The sequence below is a fragment of the Cetorhinus maximus genome, chromosome 12 (genome assembly GCF_964194155.1).
Source record: "Cetorhinus maximus chromosome 12, sCetMax3.hap1.1, whole genome shotgun sequence".
NCBI lineage: Eukaryota > Metazoa > Chordata > Chondrichthyes > Lamniformes > Cetorhinidae > Cetorhinus > Cetorhinus maximus.
In genome coordinates, this window is record NC_135890.1 from 112917860 (window position 1) to 112942431 (window position 24572).

At 46.4% G+C, this 24572-nt stretch overlaps 1 protein-coding gene and 1 long non-coding RNA gene across 2 annotated transcripts in view; both read left to right on the plus strand.

The window, feature by feature from the left end:
* Positions 1-24572, plus strand: part of LOC144687883 (uncharacterized) — a 379008-nt gene that overhangs the window by 200279 nt on the left and 154157 nt on the right. The window lies entirely within an intron of this gene.
* LOC144687240 (seizure 6-like protein) overlaps positions 18276-24572 on the plus strand; it is a 148714-nt gene continuing 142417 nt past the window's right edge. Inside the window, exons 1-2 of the mRNA XM_078553060.1 lie at positions 18276-18282; positions 23006-23803. Of these exons, the coding sequence (XP_078409186.1) occupies positions 18276-18282; positions 23006-23803 (805 nt within the window). The remainder of the gene's footprint in view (positions 18283-23005; positions 23804-24572) is intronic.

The following is a 24572-nucleotide window of genomic DNA, read 5'->3' on the forward strand; positions in this document are numbered from 1 at the left end:
ATTTCCATTGTATATGTCGTCCTGTTTGTTACCTGAGCATCTGTAAAGGACAATCATTCAAAAACTGGCCTGTGGTCAAATCAACATGAGCAATATGGCCATACACAAACTGACAAGCAAATATTATGCCAACAAACCCTTATACATCTGTGCATATCCCAACTCTGCACCTGTCAACTAGTTGCCACTGATCGTTTTTTTTTATTCATTCATGGGATGTGGGCTTTGCTGGCTGGGCCAGCGTTTATTGCCCATCCCTAGTTGCCCTTGAGAAGGTGGTGGTGAGCTGCCTTCTTGAACTGCTGCAGTCCATATGGTGTAGATACACCCACAGTGCTGTTAGGAAGGTAGTTTCAGGATTTTGACCCAGCGACAGTGAAAGGAACGGTGATATATTTCCAAGTCAGGATGGTGAGTGACTTGGAGGAGAACTTCCAGGTGGTGGTGTTCCCATCTATCTGCTGTCCTTGTCTTTCTAGATGGTAGTGGTTGTGGGTTTGTAAGGTGCTGTCGAAGGAGCCTTGGTGAATTCCTCCAGTGCATCTTGTAGATGGTACACACTGCTGCTACTATGCGTCGGTGGTGGAGGAAGTGAATGTTTGTAGATGTGGTGCCAATCAAGCGGGCTGCTCTGTCCTGTTGATTGGTACCATGATTCCTTTGAAACAGCATGACCCTAACCTTGCCCTGGATGCAACAGCAAAAATTTATACTGGCCTTTCAGAAGCTTCATAACTGGTTCTTGTCTGAACAATTTCCTAAATCTTTCTTCTCCCCAGCCCTACAACCCTCCCATACCTCTGCATTTCTCTAAGTGTGGTGTCAACCGTTCCTCTGTGGGGCGCACTTGTCGCCAAGTCTGAAGGCTGTGGGTTGGACTCTGACACCAAAGAAATTGGCACAAAATCTAGGCTGGCAGTGCAGTGTAGCACTGAATGAGTGCTGCACTGTCAGAGGTGCTGTCTTTCAGGCCAGATGTTAAACTGAGTCCCTTCGCCCTCTCGGGTAGATGTTGTACTATTTTGAAGAAGGGGGAGTTTCACTGGTAGCCTGACCAATATCTGCCCCTCAACCGACGTTCACTAAAACAGAATATCTGGCCATCATTGCATTGCTGTTTGTGGGGCCTTGCTGTGCACAAATTAGATGCCACATTTCCTACATTATGATTACTTCTAAAGTAATTAATTGGCTCTAAAGCACTTTGGGATGGACTAAGGATGTGAAAGGTGCTATGTAAATGAAAGTCTTTTTTTTCCCTTTTCTTTAATACTGGCCTCTTGGTCATTTCTGATTTTCATTACCCTCAGCAACCAAGGCCCTACACCAACAGTTGATGTTGGCTGAGGGATAACTATTGACCAGGACCCCAGGAATAACCCCCCCTGCCCGCACTCTGCTTCAGAATCGTGCCATGGGAGGACAGACTGAGCCTCAGCTTAAAGTCTCACTCAAAAGACAGCATGTCCGACAGTGCAGCACTTCCTCAGCGCTGCACTGGAGTGTAGACTTTTGTGCTCAAGTTCTGTTGTGGGTCTTGAAGCCATTTTCTCTGATTCTGAGTGAGAGTGCTACCCACTGGGCCACAGCTGGTTGGAGCCCTGGCAACTTTATCCAGTCGGCCAGCACCCTCCTCAGAAGTGGGTTAAAGTAACACTGGGCTCCCACATTGGTCGTGTTGCCCTAATTTGCATTTATTAATGAAGCTTGATGAGGGAAATAAAGCATCCCTGTTGGTCCCTGGCCTCATTTCTGCTGAGCAGGTAAAGTTAACGTGCCTTTAATTGACTTATTTGAGGCAAATAGGAACTGGCAAAGTCATTGTCAGGGGGCACATTTTTTCACGTGAATTAAGTTCCTCAACCAAATATTCTCTACAATTTAGATGGACCATAAATTCACCTCCAATCCCAGTTGAATGTATTCAGTTTATCATCCTCCTGAGTTGTACAGAATGAATACAATGGCGGGGGAAATAGGGTGATTGTAGGGACTGTGCCATATTTGCCTTGGGTGTTATGGTATCTTCTGATGTTTGGCAATGCAATAATCATGAAGGATTATGAAAGGTTGAGCTCACATTTATACAGCACCTTTCCTGGCCTTATGTATTGGCTGTGATGAGCCTTGTTAACTCAATAATATAATCTGGAATATAAAAATAGGGAAATTTTACTGCAGCTGTACAGGGCCTTGGTGAGACGGCATCTGGAATACCGTGTACAGTTTTGGCCACCTTGTTTGGAAAAGGATATAATTGCATTAGAAGCAGTTCCGAGAAGGTTCACTCGACTCATTCCTGGGATGAGGGGCTTATGTTATAAAGAAAGGTTGAACAGGTTGGGCCTGTACCCATTGGAGTTCAGGAGGATGAGAGGTGATCTTATTGAAACATCCTGAAAGATCCTTGAAAGATCCTGAGGGGTCTTGATAGGGTGGATACCGGGAGGATGTTTCCTCTTGCGGGGGAGATTAGAACGACGGGACACAATTTAAAAATCGCTCTATCTCCTGCCAACGCAAGATGGCCACAAAGATGGCTGCCGATACCTGTCTGTGCATGCACACTCGTCCACACACGTGCAGAAAACCAGTGACTGATTTTGTTCACTCCAAACTTTGGTTGTGTTGGGGCTCTTTTAAAATTATAAAATACCATTGTAAATTGATGTGGCACGATCAGTGAAAAGATTGGGGAACTGCAGTCATACAGATAAGATATCACAATATAAATGGGTCCCACAGAGACAAGCTGTAGTATAGACTAATGCTAGCCCAGCCTGTGAAACAGCCCGCAATACTGCACACCTTATACTGCAGATTTTTTTATTAGTCTGTGTCAGCTCTCCAGTCCCCCGACGTAATTTTCCAACAATGAAACAAGCAAAAGGAAAAGGATAAATACAGGAAGAATAACCTAGAAATGGAAAATGTGGAATGGAATGCAGCATTTGTGTAGAAGCTTGGGTTAATTGGTCAGAGCGCTGAACCTTGTCTAGTCCTGTCCAATTTTGGAGCAGAATTTCCAGAGGGCTGTCCTGAAATATCTTACATAAATTGGACATCTACCTGCTTGGGTCATTGTAAGAGATCCCATGGCGTTATTTCAATGAAGAGCATGGGAGTTATCCCTGGCGCCCTGGCCAATATTTATCTTTCAATGAACATCACAAAAACGGATGACCTGATCATTGTCACATTGCTATTTGTGGGAGCTTCCCATGTGTGAATTCGCTGATGTGTTCCCTACATTGCAACAGTGACTACACCTCAAAATTACTTCATTAGCAATGAAGTGGTTTGAGATGCCTGGTTGTTGTGAAAAGCACAATATAAATGTAAGTCTTTCTTTTAGCTTTTCTTTCTCAGCATACCGTTAGAGCCAATGAGTAATTTTTGAAGTGTACACAACCCATATAATGTAGGAAAAGCAGCAGTCAAATTATACATTGCAAGGTCCCACAAATGGTAATGAGATAATGATCAAATGATCTGTTTTACTGATGTTAGTTGAGGGATAAATATTTGCAAGGACACTGGGGAAAAACTCCAGCTCACCTTCTTCATGTAATCTTTTATATTCTTCTGAGCGGGCAGACAAAGTCTTGGTTTAACATCTCATCTGAAAGGTGGGTTTATAAAAGTGGAGCATTCCCTCAGTACCGCACTGAGATGCCAAATTAAATTATGTGCTGAATCCTCTGGAGCGGGACTTGAATTCATAACATTCTGACTGAGAAGCAAGAGTGCTACCACCAAGCTGAGACTGACGCTAACAGTAGAACGTTTGCCACAGTGAGGAGTGTATAATAAGGGATCATTCCCTGTTTGAGGGCAAGCAGGGTTTTTCAACACTCAAGGAAAGCTGTTATTTACATTGAAAATGCACAAAGGTGCATTTATAACAAAGAGAAAAGGTTACAGGAAGACGAACGAATGTATGCAGAACAATAATTAGAGAAACTCTGGAGCAATATGCTGGGAGGAGGCTCGAGTTTTCTTTTCAAAAGAACCATAGCTGTGTGTTATGTGTGACATTGAAGCACTTGTCTTCTTTCATGTGTTTCTCTTTGCGTTTCTGTCTGCAAACAAATCTGACGGCAGCACGAATAAATCACCAAAATGGATTTGAATTTGGTAAAATGTCAGTTCAAAAGTAGAGAGCGAAGAGCCTATTGAATTATTGTGGTTCATTCCAACAATGGGGACATTTCAGAACCCTACTGCTGATATATGATATCTGCTGGCCAACTTGAGCACTCTTAAGACTGCACATGTGGGCACTTAACAGAGCTCTGCCAACAGTACAATTATTGAGATTAGGACTGCTTCATACTTGTTTCGTCGTTACTTTATATGAGTTGAACTTATTCCAAAAAAACACCTCTTAATGACCCTACAAATGTTGGTGTGTTTTGAGGTGTTGCATCACCATGAAATGACCTCCACCCCCAACATCTGCCACCCCCCTCCCCCACCATCACAAACTTATGAATCAATGAAGTCCCAGAAATGGTCTCTGACTGCCACCTAGTTAGCTGACCCCAATTTGGATCTTAAGAGGAGCATTATAATAAATTGCAGGATGCCTGGCCTAATTGATGCAGCCCTCTGAGATACATCATATAGCATCTAATGACCATACAGCAGTACCTTCCCGCAAGGGAACTGAATGCTGTTTCAACTAAATGGATGGCTCTAAGATTGCCACCTGTCCAATTTAGGACCACAATTTTCAGGGGGTTGTCCTGAAATATCATTTGGACCGCAAAAGTCGGGTTCTTAAAGTAAAAGTCAATTCCAAATATTTGTGGCTGTACCTCATGATGGAAGCATTGCTAATTCTTAAGGTTTCTGAAGGCCTGGTCTTCATTACCAATGCCAATCTCAAGTGTTAAACCCACCCAATCCCAAAGATATTGCGTTTTATTCATGGCAAAAGGTGACCAGATAACTGGGCAGACTAACATGTGAGGAATACCCTGCATTTTCAAACATTGGAGCGCAAGAGCCAGCATTTCAATTAATTGGTTGCACAAAGCTTGACACTATCCAGAAGGAAGCAGCCTGCTTCACTGGCATCTCATCCACTGGCTTAAACACCCCCCATTGGCATAACGCGGCTGCAGGATGTACTACTGACAGGATTCACCGCAGCAGCTCATCAAGACTGCTTCAGCAACACTTCCCAAAGCTGTAATCTCCACCGCTTCCATATTCCACCCACCGCCCCCACCCCCCACCCCACCACCCCCCGCCCCCCCCCCCACCCCCTCCCACCCCCCTCCACAAACCATGCAGCATCCCAACTTGGAGAAAGAAAGAGGGGAAAAGTTTTTTTTTATTCATACTTTGGACCCTTACAATTGGGGACAGGAAGACACTTCATGAGTCTTTCTAGGGGAAGGAGTATTCAACAGCCCCTCTCTGCCCCAGCTGTTAAGATAAGCCACAGTTAATGGATTTGGGAGCAGTCCTTAATACACCCCAAACTGATATTTAAATTAAGGGACCTCCCCTTAGTGACCCTACAATTTTGTTGTGGGGTTAGAGGTGTTACAACACTATGATATGCCACCATGGTGCACCCACCACCCACCCCCCACCCCCCCCACCCAACCCACACACCACCATCACCCATTCATAGTCTGTAGGACCCCTGAGCCAGATAGAGAAAAGAAATCCAGTATTCCCATTCTCTAACCACAATTCAAGAGTCCCTGCTCACAGTGCTTGTGTGTGGACCCTTGGTGAGGACAGGCTTGGATATGGTTTTGAGCGCCTTCAGAATTGGGTAGCCTGTCAGTGCTCATGGTTGAGGATTAAAAATGAAGTGATATGGGACCATGATAGGTGGTTAGGTCACAAGTAATCCAGGGGCCAGGACTAATGATCAGAAGGCATGTGTTCAAATCCCAACTAGGGAGGCGTTGGTAGTGGTAATGTGTATGGCACAGCAGACGGCAAATGCTGACCTGCTCAAATCCCAGAGGGAAACTTGAAACAACTGCCACAACTATTTTACAATTTGTATTTTTATTTCGAGATGCATGCCTTGAATTCAGATAAGACCACCGAATCTTAAAGGTTTCTTACAAAACTAAATTAAACTTTATTAATAAAAAAAATGATTTTAAGCACATACATAGGTTTACAAATTACTACTATGATAACTCCTAGCTCCCCTAGTTAATCTAACTCCCAGTTACACCTGCAAGAAGGCAACGGTAACACATATAGATTTTAAAAGACCCAGGCAAAGTAACATGATACCCTGAACAGTCGAATTCCAAATGAGTTCTCTTCACTTCAGTTCATGTAGACAGCAACTTGAGGCTTAGAGGCTGGAGGCTTTTCACACTTGTTAGATCTTAGAATGCCTTCCCTTACACATAACCTCATCTCCTTTATACGGGTTTCTCCCTTTTTAATGTAAATCCTATTGTCCCAATATGTCTTTTCAACTCTACTTTTCTAATAATAAAAATCTTTCATAGTACCAATTTTATCAGTAAACTTTGGAAAAAATAAACACGCTGTTTGGCTTCTTCTGGCTAAATGTAACATTTCACCACCTCTTTTGAAATTCAAATTACTCTGGTTTATCTAAAAATGCACGTATTCCCGTTACACCTCACATTGTAAAACTTCAGCCATGTTTAGCTAGTTAGCATTTCAAACCTAGCTTCTCTTTTGGCAGATCAAAGCCTTCAGACCAGCTGTCTTTAATTCAGTTAAGTAACACACACACACACACACAGACACACACTACCCAGACCCCACTATTCCTACCGTACAATAAATTCCAATAACGTTATGAAAATTATTATATTTTCCTGACAAACTGTCCCTCGACTGGCAATCCAGAGGCTCAGGCTAATGCTCTGGGGACATGGGTTCAAATCCCACCATGGCAGCTGGTGGAATTTAAGTTCAATTAATAAATCTGGAATTAAAAGCTGTTCTCAGTAATTGTGACCATGAAACTATTGTCAATTGACATAAAAACCCATCTGGTTCACTAATACCTTTTAAGGAAGGAAATCTGCCGTCCTTACCTGGTCTGGCCTACATGTGACTCCAGACCCACAGCAATGTGGTTGACTCTTAAATGTCCTCTGGAATAGCCTAATAAGCCACTCAGTTGTCTCAAATCACTACGAAGCCTAAAAGGAATAAAACCAGACGGACCACTCGGCATTGACATAGGCACCATAGCCCTGTCGATCCTGCAAAGTCCTCCTTACTAAAATCTGGGGGCTTGCACCAACATTGGGAGATCTGTCCCACAGACTAGTCAAAAAAGCCTGGCATAGTCATACACACGGAATTATATCTCACAATGTCCCAGACACCACCATCACCGCTCTCGGTATGTCCTGTCCCTTTGCCAGGACAGAAACACCAGTGAGACAGCACAGTCAGGAGGGAGTTGCCCTGGGAGTCCTCAACACTGACTCTGGACCACAAGAAGTCTCATGGCATCAGGTCAAACATGGGCAAGGAAACCTCCTGCTGGTTACCACCTACTGCCTCCCTGCTCAGCTGATGAATCAGTGCTTCTCCATGTTGAACACCACTTGGAAAAACACTGAGGGTGGCAAGGGCACAGAATGTACGCTGGATGGAGGGCCTCAATGTACCGAGTGGCTCAGTGGCACCACTACTAACCAAGCTGGCCATGTCCTAAACGATGTGGCTGTTGGACTGGGTTGTCGGCAGGTAGTGAGGGAAGAGAGAAAACCTTACCTGACCTTGTCCCCACCAATCTACCTGTCACAGATGCATCTATCCATGACGGCATTGATAGGGGTGACCATCCGGCAGTCCTTGTGGAGGTGAAGTCCCATCTTCACATTGAGGATACCCTCCATTGTGTTGTGTGGCACTACCACCATGCTAAATGGGATAGATTTCAAACAGGTCTAGAAACTCAAAACTGGGCATCCATGAAGCGCTGTCGGTCATCTGCAGCAGCAGCATTGGAGACGACCACAATCTGTAACATCATGCTTGGCATATCCCCCATTCTCCCATTACCATCAAGCCAGGGGATCAACCCTGGCTCAGTAATGAGTGGAGGAGGGCATGACAGGAGCAGCACCTGGCGCACCTAAAAATGAGATGTCACCTGGTGAAGCCACAACACAGGACTGCTTGCATGCCAAACAGGGGTAGCAGAATGCAATAGACAGGGCTAAGCAATCGCACGATCAACAAATCAGCCCTAAGCACTGCAGCCCTGCCACGTTGAGCTATGAATGGTGGTGGGTAATTAAACAATTAACTGGAGGAGGCTCTCAAACATCCCCATCCTGAATGATGGCAGAGCCCAGCACAAAAGACAAGTCTTCAGCATTTGCAACCATCTTCAAGCAGAAGTGTCAAGTGGATGATTCATCTCGGCCTCCTCCTGAGGTCCCCAGCATCACAGATGCCAGTCTTCAGCCAATTCAATTCACTCCACGTAATATCAAAAAACAGCTGAAGGCACTGAATACTGTAAAGGCTATTGGCCCTGACAACATTCCTGCAATGGTACTGAAGACTTGTGCTCTAGAACTTGCCATGCCCCCAGCCACCTGTTCCAGTACAGCTACAACACTGGCATCTACCCGGCAATGTGGAAAATTGCCCAGGTATGACCTGTTCACAGAAAGCAGGACAATTGCAACCTGGGCAGTTACCACCACAACAGTCTACTCTTGATCATCAGCAAAATGATGGAAGGGATCATCAACAAGCAGCACCCACACAGCAATAGCCTGCTCATTGATGTTCTGTTTGGGTTCCGCCGGGGCCATTCAGCTCCTGACCTCATTACAGTCTTGGTCCAAATATAGACAACAGAGCTGAACTAAAGAGGTGAGGTGAGAGTGACTGCCTTTGACATCACAGCAACTTTTGACCTGGTGTGGCATCGAGGAGCCCTAGCAAAACTGGAGTCAATGGGAATTGGGAGGAAAACTGGTTGGAGTCATACCTAGCAGAAACAAAGATGGTTATGGTTGTTGGAGGTCAGTCATCTCAGTCCCGGGACATCACTGCAGGGTTTCCTCAGGATAGTGTCCTAGGCCCACCAGCTTCAGCTGCTTCATCAATGACCTTCCTTCCATCATAATGTCAGAAGTGGGGATGTTCGCTGATGATTGCACAATGTTCAGCACCATTTGTAACTCCTCAGATACTGAAGCACTCTGTATTCATATACAAAGAGACCTGAATAACCTTCAGGCTTGGGCTGATAAGTATCAAGCAACATTCGCACCACACAAGTCCCAAGCAATCACCATCTCCCACAAGAGAAAATCTAACCATCTCCCCTTGACATTCAATGACATTACCATAGCTGAATGCCCCACTATCAACATCGTGGGAGTTACCATTGACCAGAAACTGAATTGGACCAGCCATCAATGGGCTGTACTTTATGCTGTTCCCCATTACAGGTTTGATGACAGGATAGTGACAGCTGGGGACCCTGCCACCATCCCATCTCCACCCTGATAAAGTGCATGGAGGGAAGGACCATGGAAGGTCTCCCCACCCCGTCACCAATCAAGGCAATTAAAGGGCAATTAATGTCAAATTAAGGGACCCTTCCACCACAGCTGACAGTAGTACTGTCAGTAAACACTGTGGCTACGAGAGCAGGTCAGAGGCTGGGAATTCTGCAGTGAGTAACTCACCTCTTGACTCCCAGAGCCTGTCCACCATCTACAAAGCTCAAGTCAGGACCGTGATGGAATACTCTTCACTTGACTGGAATAGTGCAGCTCCATCAACACTCAATAAGACTGACATCGTCCAGGACAAAGCAACCCGCTTGATTGGCACCCCATCCACCACCTTCAACATTCACTCCCTCCAACACCAATGCACAGTGACAGCAGCGTTTACAAGATGCACTGCAGCAACTGACCAAGCTCCTTCGACAGCACATTCCAGTCCCGTGACCTCTATCATCTAGAAGGACAAGGGCAGCAGATTCATGGGAACACCACCACCTGCAAATTCCCCTCCAAGCTACCTACCATCCTGACTTAGAACTGTATTGCTGTTCCTTCACTGTCGCTGGGTCAAAATCCTGGAGCTCCCTCCCTAACAGCACTGTGGGTGTACCTGCACCATATGGACTGCAGCGGTTCAAGAAGGCAGCTCACCACCACCTTCTTGAGGGCAGTTAGGGATGGGGCAATAAACGCTGGCCTAATACCCACATTCCATGAAAGAATAAATTTTTTTAAAAACATGGTAGCTAAGTAATTTTCAGTTAAATAAAATCTGGTATTACGTGATAATCAGGCAATTGAGAGGTTACAGGCAATCCTTCTATGGGATCAGGACCCCCAGCTCTCGGAAGTTCTGCTTGCTGAGAGCTGCTGGCCAATCAGAGGCTGGCAGCTCTTTTGCTCAGCAATGCCACTGGGAAGACAGTGGCTGCTATTGGTACTACACCTACCAGAGGCCCTAGATCGCAGAGCACCCAGGCCATAGATGAGTGATGGTGGGAGGGGTTTTGCAAGGTGGGCGTGTCATAGGGGAAGAGTTGTTGGGGGATCATCAGCAACCCTCGGGGTGGCTCTCAGATGCCTCCCTGTCCCGACACCACCCCCTCCACCCCCCCCAACCCCTTCCTGATGCCGGCTCCCTTGATCAGGCACTCAGTGCCTTTGAATGGAGACCCCTTCCTGAGAGACCATAAGCAACCCGCATATATTCACTTGTCATGCTTCCTGTATGGAGGCAGACCCGCCCACTGTTGGGTTACTGTCAGCTGCAGTGGGAAGGGCCCCTTAATTGGGCATTAATTGCCCTTTAATTGCCTTGATTGGTGACGGGGTGGGGAGACCTTCCATGGTCCTTCCTTCCATGCACTTTATCAGGGTGAAGGTGGGAAGGTGGCGGGGTCCCCAGCTGTCACTATCCTGTCATCAAACCTGTAATGGGGAACAGCATAAAGCACTGCCCAATGAATTTTAACTGCCCTCTGAAATGACCTAGTAAACAAGTCAATTGTATTCAATAAGATGGCTCACCCATCACTTCCTTAAGGACAATTAGCGATGGACAACAAATGCAGCCTTGCCAGTGATCCCCACATTCTGTGAATGAAGGAAAACAAGAACTGAACACTCTGAGGTAATGGAAGCTGCAAGGGCTCTGATTAAGCCAACCACTGGCATCATGAAGCAACAGTTGTTCTGTCTGGACATTTCGGGAGGAGTCTTTCAGTGCAGCGCAGAGTGAACCTTGCTAACCATGAACTGTGCACCAGCAAGAAAGTTGAGTCTTTCAGGAGGAGGAGCAGAAGGGGAAAAGAAATCAGCTGCCAGTCCATCCAACGTCTCAGCTGCAGAGAGGCGAGCTAGTAACTGTAATCCTTTTTTGTTTCCAAGTCTCTGGCCTCGTATAACCATAATATTCATTTTGATAGGATTGTTTATCATACATCAGTTGTATCATGCCAAATACACATTGCCCTCTGTCACTGACACTGATGGAGCACATTGCTTATACCAGACTCACTCACATGGAACAGGACACTATGATGGGTGGCTCAAGTGGTTTATTTATTTTATCATATGACACAACTGATGCATGGTACATAAATAAGATCATGCTTCAACTTGGCTTTTCATCACCATGGATATCTAAAAAAAAAAACGCACAATTGGCTGTAATATCCTGAAAAAAGAAATAGCCTTCTCCCCTTACAAATCCAGCCTGGACAGGACAATTTTCCTTTCATTTTTCCTGGTTAGGGGTCGCATATTTTTTTTTCTGTCTAATTATTTAATATATAATATTTAGACTGCTGTTTCTTAATAAATTCAATAAGCTATCTTAAAATTATTTATGACTAGTCGACTGCCTATTTAGGTATCTGTAGTCCCGAATCCCAAAATCTTACTTATTGACTGGCAGGACAAGCTCCAGGGGCCAAGTAGTCTACTCCTGATCCCGTTTCCTATGGCTTTATGTTCTTGTTTTCAAAAGGCATTTTGGATAGTTAGACTATCTTTTTGACTTAATTGACAGTAATTGATGGTTGCCATTAACTGTGAAAGGAATAATGTTACCTTCATAAATAATTGCAAACACTTTCAGAGTTAAAAACGACTGACACAGGAGAAACAAGCTGCACTTAAATAAAGTTGGAACTAAAAGACTTGAGGAAACTGACAAAAATCATTTAAATTGAATGGTCAGGGCAGAGAAACAAATCCATTCCCAACAAAGACCGATCATAGAGGAAAATGGGAATAGAGACAGGTGCCCAGCGAGGCAGTTGTGAATTGGAGACTGGAGATAGGCAGGTGAGAGATATGAAAATAGGTAAATCTGACCTCAAAGTGTAGGGCATTGATTGCAAGGTCGGGATTTATTGCCCAGCTCCAGTATGTCGTTGAGAAAGTTGGTGATGGGCTTTCTTTTCTGTGACAATTTTACACAATTGAGTGGCTTGCCTGGCCACTTCTGAGGGTAGTTAAGAGTCAACCATGCTGGTGTGGGATCAGGGTCACCAAGAGGCCAACTGGATAAGGACTGAAGGTTTCTCTCTCCAACGGACGTCACTGAACCAGTTCATGCATCTTCATGGTCATTAATCCAGACTTCTTGATGTCCCAATTGTTTAAACTGAATGCAAGTTATCAATTTTCTTGGCGTTAGCTGGTTCAGAGTTGAAGATAGTTAAATATGGGAGACACATTAGCGATGGGTGATGGGGCCATTGCATCAATAACCTGAATTCATGAAGTCAACACAGATTTGCAGATGATACCAAAACTAGGAAAAGCAATGGAGCTGGAGGAAGCAGCTCAGAAATTACTGAGCATTTTGGACAATAATAGTCATGGCCAGATCAGAGCTTGAACAGGACTCAAATGAATGAGCATAAGCGTGAAATGACTTTCTCTTTCCCAACAATTTGATGTGTTCAGTCAGTTTTCTCAATGAGAGATTAGCATATATTGTTGGGAAAATTCTGTTCCTTTACTATCACAACTTCATGTGTTCAGACAAGACATGGCAAAAAGCTGAGGCTCGACAAAATTAACATCACCTCCCGTCCACCTTATTTGCCGTACTTATTGGACCTTGGCCACAGGGATAAATAAGTGAATGTAGTGAGGAGAGAAACCCAACGCTGTCATTGTGACAAATGTGTGTGGGTAGAGAATGGGGAACATCAGGGATTGTGTATCCGATTCCATTTATGCAACAAACTTTAACAGAATAATGATGCATCACCTTGTTGTCGAAATGGAGGTACATTTCTTCTACCCAGGTTTTCACACAATATAAATTGAAATGTATATATGAGTGCTCATAGCATCTGGAAATAGATCTGCATTGGAAAAAAGACTGGAGTTAAAATTAATATTTGTAATGCGAGTTACATAAATCAATTTGTTAAAATTATATTCTGAGGAATTTGACTCGGGTTAACCAGCATATATATTAATAAAGTAAAAACAATAGCTGTCTGTACACCTCCTGTCTATCACACATGATTATAGCCAAATTTCTTGCTGATGATTAACATAAATGCAAAGAGTTAAATTTTCATGAAGTACTAAGGAGTGGCAGCCGGCAAATTTACATGGAAAACAGGCATTTATAGCATTAAAAACCCATACAAAATGAACTAAATCTACATTAAACCATTGTTAGAACTCATATACGTACCTGATTTCAAACCCAAGGAAAACATCTTCCCTCATGCAGCCTACTAAACTTCAATTTACAGACACTCCCTGGCTACTGGAGTGATCCTGTTTGGCTGAAGACCCAATTACTCCCCACCCCAGCCCTGAGTATTTCCCCTGCCCCAGTCTCAGATTGACATATAGGGACATATGGATTGACATATTGACATGCCTCACCTCTGTGGTGAGTTTGGCGGTGAGGGGCATTTAAACAGGTGGGAGGGTGGCGGGCGGGGGCCCCTCTACCTTCCCACCTCAACCCCCATTAAGTCTGTGACAGGAAGGCCCGTGAATAGCCGTCCTGTCCCACCGCCAATTGAGGCCCTTAAGTGGGCAATTAGTGCCCAGTTAACTGTCGTCGCTGGTTTTCGCCCAACAGCTGGCGGGGTGCTATCCATGTGAGGAGCCCGATAAGCAAACCCTGTTGTGCTTGCTTGCATGCTCCCAAGGGCCTCATTCAAAGGCACTCAGGGATCCGCCATTGGGAAGGGGTTAGGGAGGGGGTCACTGAGAGCCACCACCCCTGCCCCTACTGCCTCTCCATCCCCCCGTGACCTCCTCTTCCACCGTCATTCGCCCGTACTTGGGTCCTTCTTCGGTCCAAGGCCTCGGTGGGTTTAGTACCACCTCCTCCCTGGCGGCACTGCTGAGTAACCGAACAGCTCCAGGCCTCTGACTGGCCGGCAGCTCTTGACCGGTGGGACTTCCGTCCCCCGAAGTCCTTGATTCCCAGGGGAAGGCCTGCCGCTGGCTTAAGTGCCTGAGTGGCACCAGATGTGGCAGGCCTCCAGTGGGAGTCTTGTCGGCACTCCAGCTGGAGGCCGAGATCTCCATCGCCTTCCGCACGCCACTGCCCATTTCCGCGTCTTTAACTCTACTCGTCTCTGAATCAGCTAATGGCAAGTCAGTAGTGACAAGATCCAGAATACATATCCTCCACATTAACAGAAATGACAGCAACAAAAAACTACCAGAACATAAAGTGTCAAAAAAGCAAGTGGTAGGGCGATTTATTGACAGTGGCACAGAAGAGCCAGCAGTGCTGAAATGGAAACAGAAACAAACACACCGGGAGGTATTCACAATGTATTAATAATTTTCTGCACCTGAAGGAATACCTCAACATTAGCAACAAAATACTATGTGACATCATGAACTCTTCCAAATAGATCCTCAGAGTCTGTCACAGATCTTTTCAAAAGACTTGGTCCTAAAAGTGGAAGACCTTTCTCACTCTGAATCATTTTGAGACGAATGCCTCCTCTGTCTATGAGCTTTCAGGGTCCCACATGAATTGAACTTAACCACTCTCGATCCACTTCGAAGTGGGTGGGAGCCAACTACACAAAATTGGCCTGAACTGGCACCTAAGCTGGCAATTTCACTCAGAAAATGGCTTGGTGCAAGAAAAAAGCAATGGCATCACACTGGTGCTGTAAAGGACTGTCCTCTGAGAGCCCGTAAAACAAAACAGAATAAGAAATCAGCTTTGCTCGTTTGCAGGCAAGAATATTAATGTTATGTTAATTATCATTCTCTACGAGAGGCTTCCCTTTTAATGTGAGGCTTGCGAATGAATACCAGATCGCAGCGCAGAAGAAGGCTTTTTGCTGGAGGAATCCAGTCTAGTCTGGTGTCTCCCTTTAGCCCCGTGTTTTCCTCTGCTTCAAATGTTTATCAATCCCTCCCTTAAAAGGTGAAGTGGCCTTTACCACAATGACTCCCCGGGGCAATGAACTACTACGTTGGTTGTGAAGTGTTTTGAGATATCCCGGTGTTGTGATATAAATTTAGTTTTCTATCAAAGCATGCCCTGTTCTTACAACTCTCTGCATTAAGAAATTTCTCTTAGCATTTCTTTTGGCTCTCTTCATAACGGTTTTAAATTGATGATCCATTTTCATCACGTCGCCATGCAGAGTGGCCTCTCCCTACTCACCTTATCAAAACGCTTCCTAATTCTGATTAACGTTCCTTTTAATCTATTAGAATTAGTTCCGGTATCTCAAGTCACATTTCACAATAATAATTTTTGGTTTTCTGGTATCGTCCTGATGTATCTACATTGTAAACTCTCAGTATTCCTCACTGATCAATGCAAAATGAATACCAAATCATTTCACCATCTAAGCATTTTCCTAACTAATAATACAGTTCTGCTCTGAAGTGTAAAACATTGCATTCCCAATAATAGTAATGTGAAAAAAAGCAGTTTTAGCAAGATAGATTACAGCTCGAGATGCTGCCCTTGGGAGAATGATGATGGCAGTAATTCAGTGACCTATCACAGAACCCTATCTAATGTGTAGATAATATTACTAATGCTGCATTTAAGAGTGAGAAGGAGCATTAGCTCCTCATCCATGATCTGTATGCCGGTTTCCTGGTAATTTAGAGTTCATGGACCCGATTGGAAATTCAAAAGGAATTCTGCACACCGTGGAGGATGCCTGACATTGTGCTGAGCTGCCCTGCTCTGGGGACAACCAAGCTGTACATGCTGTCTGTGATGCATCATCTTGGTTGCCCATAGCCTGGTCACTAATGCCAATTCAATGTCAGAACCTTTATTGTCTCCCACCTTACACCCTCTGTAAACTTGAGCATCTCCAAAACTCTGCTGCCTATACCCTAACTTGCACCAAGACAGGTTTACATATCAATCCTGTGCTCACTGGCCTACAATTGCTTGCAGTCTGGCAATGACATGATTTTATTATTTTTATCCTTGTTTTGCACTTTCTTCCATGGCCGAATCCCCCCACCCTCCTCCACAGCCCCTCACGCTCCCGCCATCTCTGTGATCTCCCCCAGCCTTGCAATCCTCCGAGACTTCTGCGCTCCTCTAATTCTGTCTTTTTCATCACTCCGCCATCGGCAGTTGTGCTTCTAGCTGCCTTTTCCTAATTTCTGGAAATTCCTACCGAAACCTCTCCACCTCGCTATCGCTATCTCCCCTTCTTAGAGGCTGCTTTAAACCTAACTCTTTGACAAAGCTGATGGTTTACCTGTTCTAATACCTCTTTATGTGTCTTGGTGTCAAATATTGTTTAATAATATTCCAGTGAAGCAACTTGGGGAATTTTATTACATTAAAGATACCATACAAATACAAGTTGTTGTTTTAATAGATCTCAGTAGAAAACCCCAGCTTATCTGCCAGCCAAGAGTATACATTCATGGATTTGTTTGTGTGTATGTCTCAAACACGTAGGCATGCAATATATGCAAGAATTTATTGGCTGGGAAGAGTAGGGTCCAGGCTCAATATGCCTTAAGGAGTCTTAAGACTAACCCGTAGGTCCAAAACAGGTTCCCAGTTTATGGCAGCCTGTCACAAAAAAGTGAAGGTGATGCTACTGGTTCATGAAATTACAGCATATTAAAATAGAGGGGCAAGTTTTGTTGCATTGAAAGATTTTGACAAAGCCATTGGGTGGAAACGTCCGGTCCCATTGGCGATGGGCATCATGGTGGGCGGAGGGGGACAATTCAGCATGAGGGGCGGCGTGAAATCACAAAGGTGCCCACCATGGCGGAACGCAAATCCCGCTGGAGGCTGGCATGAACACGATTTGCGTCCAGGTAATGGGGGCGGTGATGTTGGAAGCAGGGGTATTGAAGATGTCGAGGGGGTGAGGTTGGGGAGGGTGGGGGACAAAGGTGACGGGGGGGCGGGTGTTGAGGTTGGGGGGGGTGACGAAGGTGTCAGGGGGTGAGTATGGGTGGGGGGGGGAAGAAGATGTCGGGGGTGTGAGGTTGGGATGATGGGAATGAAGGAGTTGGGAGTTGAGGTTGGGAGGGGAGAGGAGGGAGTTTGGGGAAAGGAAAGTGTAACGGGGGGAGAATGCTGCATTTGGGGAGGTAGGTGTAAGGGGAAGGGAAGGTGTAAAGGAGAGAGTTCGGATGGGGGAAGGTATCTTGGGGGGTGGAGGGAGTTTGAAGAGGGGAAGGTGTCCGGGGGAGGAGGGAGTTCAGAGAGGGAAAGGTGTCCAGGGGGAGAAAGAAGTCCGGAGTGGGGAAGGTGCCCTGGGCGGGGAGGGAGTTCGGAGGGAGGAAGGTGTCTGGGGGGTGGAGGGAGTAATGGGTGGAGGAGGGGGTAAGTGTGAGTGGGATATCCAGGTGAATACGCAAGGGAAGGGTCTGTGGAGTGAATGACTGCCTCTTGGGGAGCAAACTGAGGGTGGGTGTAGTAGGAAGGAATGGTGAGTGTGAGAGGGGGCAGAGGGAGCTGATAGGCTGAAGGTGCATTGGTAATGGTAGGAGGGATGGTGAGAGTGGTTGGTGGGGACTCAGGGGCAGACAAGGACCTTGGGGGTGTGAAGGAGGAGGTCAGGGAGGTCATTGTGGATAGGGGCGGGACCCTCAGGAAGGTAGGGAACATGCACATTCAGCTGGACATCCTGAAATGACAAGGGTTCGGTATGGCGGATGTGATGGCGGAGAGGTGGAAGGTGATGCCGGGGGGTCCACAGTGACGGTGGGCGGGTATGGGTGACTAGGGGGAGGGGAAAGGACAGGGGAGCTCATGATAAACCTGACAACTACCATTTCGCAGAAATGGAAAGTGAGCGGAGCCTCGTGTTGGACGGACACAGGTGCTGCATGGGAGTGTGACCAGGGGGTGGGTGGAGATACAGGTCGGCTCAGATGGACAATGGAAAGAGAACCCCAGCAGGCAGCACTGAAAATACTCGGGACAGTGAGATGGGTGTGATGGATGAAGGCTCCGCGTGCGTGGGAGAGTGCTTGCTTGAGGTTCTGAAAGGCCCTGCCACACACATACTTCTCCCTCCGGAATCACTCATGGTCCAGGTTCATGCAGAAGAACTGCCAGTGAAGGAGAGGCAGTGGGAGGATTCGTGAAGCCTGTCAACGAAACTGAAAGACATTAAACATTATTTAGCAAAAGTGAATATATTTTCAGATTATAAAGTGACAAAATGTGTTCACCCACGCAGCCATTTGTGATCAGAATTTCTTAACTTTTCTAGGTCTACCACTTCTTCTAGGTATTGCCCTGACATTGGCAGGAGAAGTGGAGACAGCCTGGTTGGCCCTGTTGCCTCTGATGGCTTCGGCACGTGTCCTCTGGAGAGCCGAGGCCTTGAGGGCCCTGGCTTGCTTTGGCTGTCCTGCTTTGGGCCAGCTGCTCCCTCTGTGGTGACAGAGGACGAGATTGAGGGGGGTCACAGGCAAAAGGGACTTGAGGGAGAGGACAGCCTCTGAGATTCCTGAGTGGACGACCCAGGGGTGTCCAGCTGCCGCTCCTCCTCCCTCCGGGTGCCCGAGGGCCCCGGTCTGACTCCTTGAGGGGAAGGAGCAGCTGGAGGGATGTCAAGGTGCCCTGTTTCCCTCTCGCGTTGCCACTGCATGAAATCACCCATGGCTCCCGGGATGGAGTGCAGGTCTGCACACATCTCCGCATTGTGCTGGACCAGGGTCTCCATGACGTCTGCCATCCTCCCCATGGAGACCTCCATACACGCACATGCAGGCACCACGTCATCAGAGACCAGATGGACACACTCCTCTAACTCGCGTGCCACCCGGTTGAGGGCTTCCAACAGCTCTGGGTGATGTCCCCATGCCTTCTGCTGACTCTCCGCAGTGGGTTGGAAGGCCAAATCCAGAAGCTCATTATCTGACTCGGACCTCACAGATGCCTCTTCCCCAGCAGTCCTCCGAGTGCCGGGGAACTCAGCTGAACCTGCCTCCTCCTGCTGCGGACACGTATCCGTGCAGTAACCACCAGGTTGTGAACCTGAGTCTGCTCTAGATCTAGGTCTCACCGAAGTGTGTGTCCCTGCATTGGTGGAGATGTGGGTAAGCGCTGTGACGGGTCTTCCAGGGCTGTTTACTTCCAGCTCTTCAATGGAGGAGGTGTCCTCTTGACTGGAGTTGAAGATGTGGATGGAGCTGAGGGACTGGCTGGCTGAGGGTGTCAGTCACTTGGCAGAGGTCCCTGTGAACCAAAGTAAAGGTAATTAGTGCGTGGCAGCAGAGTCAAAAGCAGGAGAGACAGCACTCACAGTTGCATTGAGAGAGGGATGATGTGATGCAGGATCCTCACGTGGGTGTTCGCTGTTGACCTCACCATCACCGCAGACACGGTCCACGTCCTCACCAGTTAGCGCAATGGCACACTCCTCAAAGTGAGTGAGGGGCCTAATGTGCATCACTCTACTTCCAGTCTGGGACCTCTCCCTGCTGTTGTGAGCCAGCTCCTCCTGCATGAAAACAGATGGAGAGAGTGTGAGCAGGACACAGGGCACTGAGTGGAATGTTTGTGTGGTGAGCGGAGCCATGGACAGGAATGGGGATGTGCGCTCCAGAGGATATGAGCCTGATGGAGATGTGAGGGTGTGTGTGAGAGTTAGTGGTGTTGTCCCTTGAGGTGTGAGATCCCTGTGGGTGTGTGATGGGTTTGTGAGTGTGTGAGTTGAGAGTGATGAGTTGGTTGACTTACCCTGGCAGAGTGGATGAGACCATTCATCCTCTTCCTGCACAGGATGGCTGACCTCCTCTGTGCTCCGCTTCAGCCACCGCCTCCCAGGCCGGATTGGTGACCCCAGGTGGACCTCCTGCGGCCCGAGTGAGGGTAGAGGACATCGCGACAGCCTTCCACTGCATCCAGCAGGTGCCCCAGAGAGGCATCACTAAATTCGGGGGCTGCTGTCTCTTTGCTTTCAGGGCCACCTGTTGCCTGGAGCAGTCCTGGTCTGTAGACATGAAGTAGGCTGCGCTCTGGTGCGTTTTAAATACGGCTCCTGGAGCGAGGAAGCGCTGAGGTCACTGCCTCAGGGAGATTAATTTAAGTTTAAAAAAATTTAATAAAGGAACAAAAAATTTTAGGACATGCCCCCTCATTTGAAACTGTCACACGAGCTGGTACATGTCTATTAATTTTATTAAAAATTTTTATAAGACTTTAAAAACCTTCATGAAGCCTCATCCCGCCCGTGGATGAGGTTCCATGAAAAATGCGAAGGCCGCCTGGGCTCTTCGCCTCCTGCCAACATTGAGGTTGGACGGGCAGCTCAGTTTATTGATTTAATTAATGGTTAACTGGCCTTAACAGGCCTTTGACAGTTCGACGGGCGCGCAGCCGACCTGAAAGTCTGAATGACGCACGGTGACGTTGGGACGCACCCCACCCCGACGTCACCACGAGCCATTTTACACCTCGAGCGAGCAGGCCCCGCCCCCGCTCGCCAAGCGGAAGATTCTGCCCAGAGCGAATGCGTTATTAATGCGCCAGGAATGGGACGATATGGCGCAAAATCCCGCCATTGTGACTGGCGGATGAAACGTCTATTTCCCCGCCCTCCACCACACTTGGTGCAAACCTGGTTCGGTTCCTGCCTCTGTCAGTTTAATAAATTGGATCAGCTGGTAATAAGAGTGCCTTTCCTTCTCCCCTGCACCTCCGTGCACACCCTCACCCCAGAAACCCACCCCTCCCACTCCATGTCCTCCTCCTCTTAGTAGGATATCCTGTCGTGTCAGATCAGATTGAGATTGAGATTTAGGCACAGGTAAAAGAAACAAATCAAAGCTAGGCCTGAAAATTAATTTCAGGCCCTGACCTGCTCTCTCACTGGGAAAGTGAAGGTTTAACAGCAAATGATTTGCGTGGAAGTGAATTACACACTGAATAAAAGATAAATTGGGTAAAACTCAACCGGTGTCAGTTTTAATACCAAAGGGCTTATTAGATTCTGAGTTGATTGTTTCATTTCAAGGACAAGATAGGAAACTGCTACAGTTCCAATGATTGGGTAGGGCTTGTTCATATAAAAGTCCTTTTGCTAATTGGAAATCCTTTTCTTATTTCATTTTGCCTTTCTTTATCTTTTATGCTTCCCTACTAGAGCCTCCTCGTGCATCGTACCAGTCCGTGTGTAAGTCTGGGGCTGTCTTCAACCTGTATTGGGTTTTGTGCAGACATGATCCAAAATGCGCTTGCTGGCCTTGGTTTGAGGCGTGGGGTGTATTCATCTGGGTGGGAAGATTGAAAACTGACCCCTCTGTGTCCACTCGCTAATGCTTGTTAAGATGAGTGATGATTGTTTTCAACAATGCCGATTCAGATCAGGATAATGTTTACCAGATACAATGGAACTTTATAATGACTTCTTCAAATGCCACACTTATTAAAGGAAACCATTCCCAAGTTCTAGTTTATACAAGTTCCGAATAATACAGCGATCAATTCTGGGATTTTATTGAAATCTCAGCAGCATTATTACTGAATAAGAGTAACTATTCCATAAAATAAATGAGAAAAAGAAACACTTGTATTCCTATGTAGCACCTTTCATGATCACAAAATGTCCCTCAGCGTTTTACAGTCGTTGAAGGACTTTTGAAGTGCAACCTTTGTTATAATGGATGAAATTTGTGCACGGCAAGCTCCCACAAACATTAATGTGACGACGGGCAGAGCATCTGCTTTTTGTGATGTCGATTGAGGAGTAAGTATTAGCCAGGACACCAGGGAGAATTATCCTGCTCTTCTTTGAACTGGTGGCATGGGATCTTTTACATCCCCCAAGAGGGGCATCTGAACCACAGCACCTCTGACAATGCAGTAGTCCCTCAATACTGCACTGGAGTGTCAGTCTTGTTTTTTTGTGTTCAATATCTCCGGAAGGGTCTTGGACCCACAACCTTCTGACTGAGGGGTGAGCTTGCTACCAACTGAGCCACAGCTAATTGGGCTGTACAATAGGGTTCAAAGTATTAATGCTAAAATAGAGTTTGGGTCTAAGTTTCAGGGCTGTGCTGGTCTTGCACTGGGGTACTACACCTATAACACTGGAATAAATCCCGATGACAATGTGCAGAATGACTGAAAGAGTATCAGTACGACATTGTATATTCTTACCCCCTATTTCTTCCTTTCATTGTCGTCTTGCTCACACAACTGTTCTCTTGAATCAGGAATACTACTTCACTCCATTTTGAAGATTGGGTTCCTAACCTTCCAGGATTACCCTGGTGTCTCCAGGAATTTAAGATGAATGTCCTAGACATTGCTGTGAGCAAAGCCAGGAGAAAAATCATGGTGGGGGAGGGAACATTAAAAGATTAAGTTTTTTTTAAAAGTTTTGTTAGTTATATAAGTGTTAGAGGTGGGGTAAAGACTGCTTTACTGGGTGGGCCATAAGCATGTGAAAGGTCATTTGACAAAACCTCCAGGAGCATATCCACTTAGAGCTGGTAATCCTATTTGAAAGGTCATTTGCTTCATTTTGAATGTAATTTTACTCCTCTTTTTGCCTCAGACGTTGGTCCTCAAGGAGACCTCATCACCACAACCGTATCCCAACTGCTGCAGAATGGGCAAGAAGTTCAGGACATTGATGCAAGTGACGGAGAGCAAGAGCCCACCAAACCCCAGAGCACCGTCCACACTCAGCCCAACTTTTTCAATGCAGTCATGCAAAAGAAGGATCTCCTGCTGCGCCAGGAGGCTCTGCTACTGCCCTCCTCCATTCCAGTCGGACTAACTATGCAGCCCCTCCCTCAAAGACACCAGCTTCCTTCTCCGAGGCAAGTGGATGCGTTGCGCAAACGCCTGAGCGCCAAAGGGGTACCAGCGGGGATACTCGATACCGACCTGGTGCCCACAGCCCTGCCATTGTCAAGGGCCCTCACTTCGTACTTAACCCCGCGCTCTCCTTCTGCGGTCCCTGAGGTGGTGACAGATAGGCAACGAGTTCCAGAAGGCCCGCCAGGCATCCAATCGGAAGCGCCTCGTGCCCGAATGGCAGCGCCGACAAAATCACTGAACCCCACTCATTACGGTACAACGCAACAGCCACCCGTTCAGCTTGGTCTCTACGTCACGGATTCACCTGACCTTGCCAGTGTTCGTCCTCGTCTGGAGGCAACCCCCAGTTCCAGCAAAGACGTTTCACCGGATGCAACAGTCGTCCCTCTTGCTGATCAACAGAGCCCAACGATGGGAACGAACCTTTCTGGGAAAGATTCGAAAATGGAGGCTGTGATCCACGAAAGCAGAGACACAACCACCACAACCATCATAACAACTACTATAATCACCATCCTACAGACAGCAGGTATTACCAGCAACAACTTACATTTAGGTAGCACTTTTAACATAGGAAAACAGCCCAAGGTACTTCACAGGAACAATTATCAAAGAGATATTAGAAAAGGTAACCAAATGCTTGATCTTATCCTTTGTTCATGGGATGTGGGCATCGCTGGTTAGGCCAGCATTTATTGCCCATCCCTAATTGCCCTTGAGAGCGGAGTGGTTCAGAGGGCATTTGAGAGTCAACCACATTGCTGTGGGCCTGGACAGAGGGTTTCCATCCCTAAAGCACATTTGTTTTTACAACAGAGTCATCAGTAGACTTTTAATTCCAGATTTTTATTGAATTCTAATTTCACCATTTGCCATGGTGGGATTCAAACCTGGGTCCCCAGAGCATTACCCTGGGTCTCTGGATTACTAGTCCAGTCACAATACTTTCACGACTCACAGGGGAATAGTGCGCTGCAATGTCAAGCCCCACTGCTCCCCGAGCCACGACAAATGTGAAAAAGTTTGATCAACCCACCTCATTGTTTAATTTAGGTTAACAGAAGACGAGCACCAGGTTTGTAAACTTAATAAGTAAATAACTGTTTATTGAACAAATTGTCTTTAACCAGGGGCAAAGGAAAGAAATATAAACTGCTAATTTCTAACTCTATAATCTAAACTCTATCCCTTCTTAAATTCCTATACACACACATACAAGACACATAAGACACGCAAAAACATGGATTTTAAGGGTGGGATAAAACAGTTCAATAGCACCAATTCTGGAGTACAGGGTT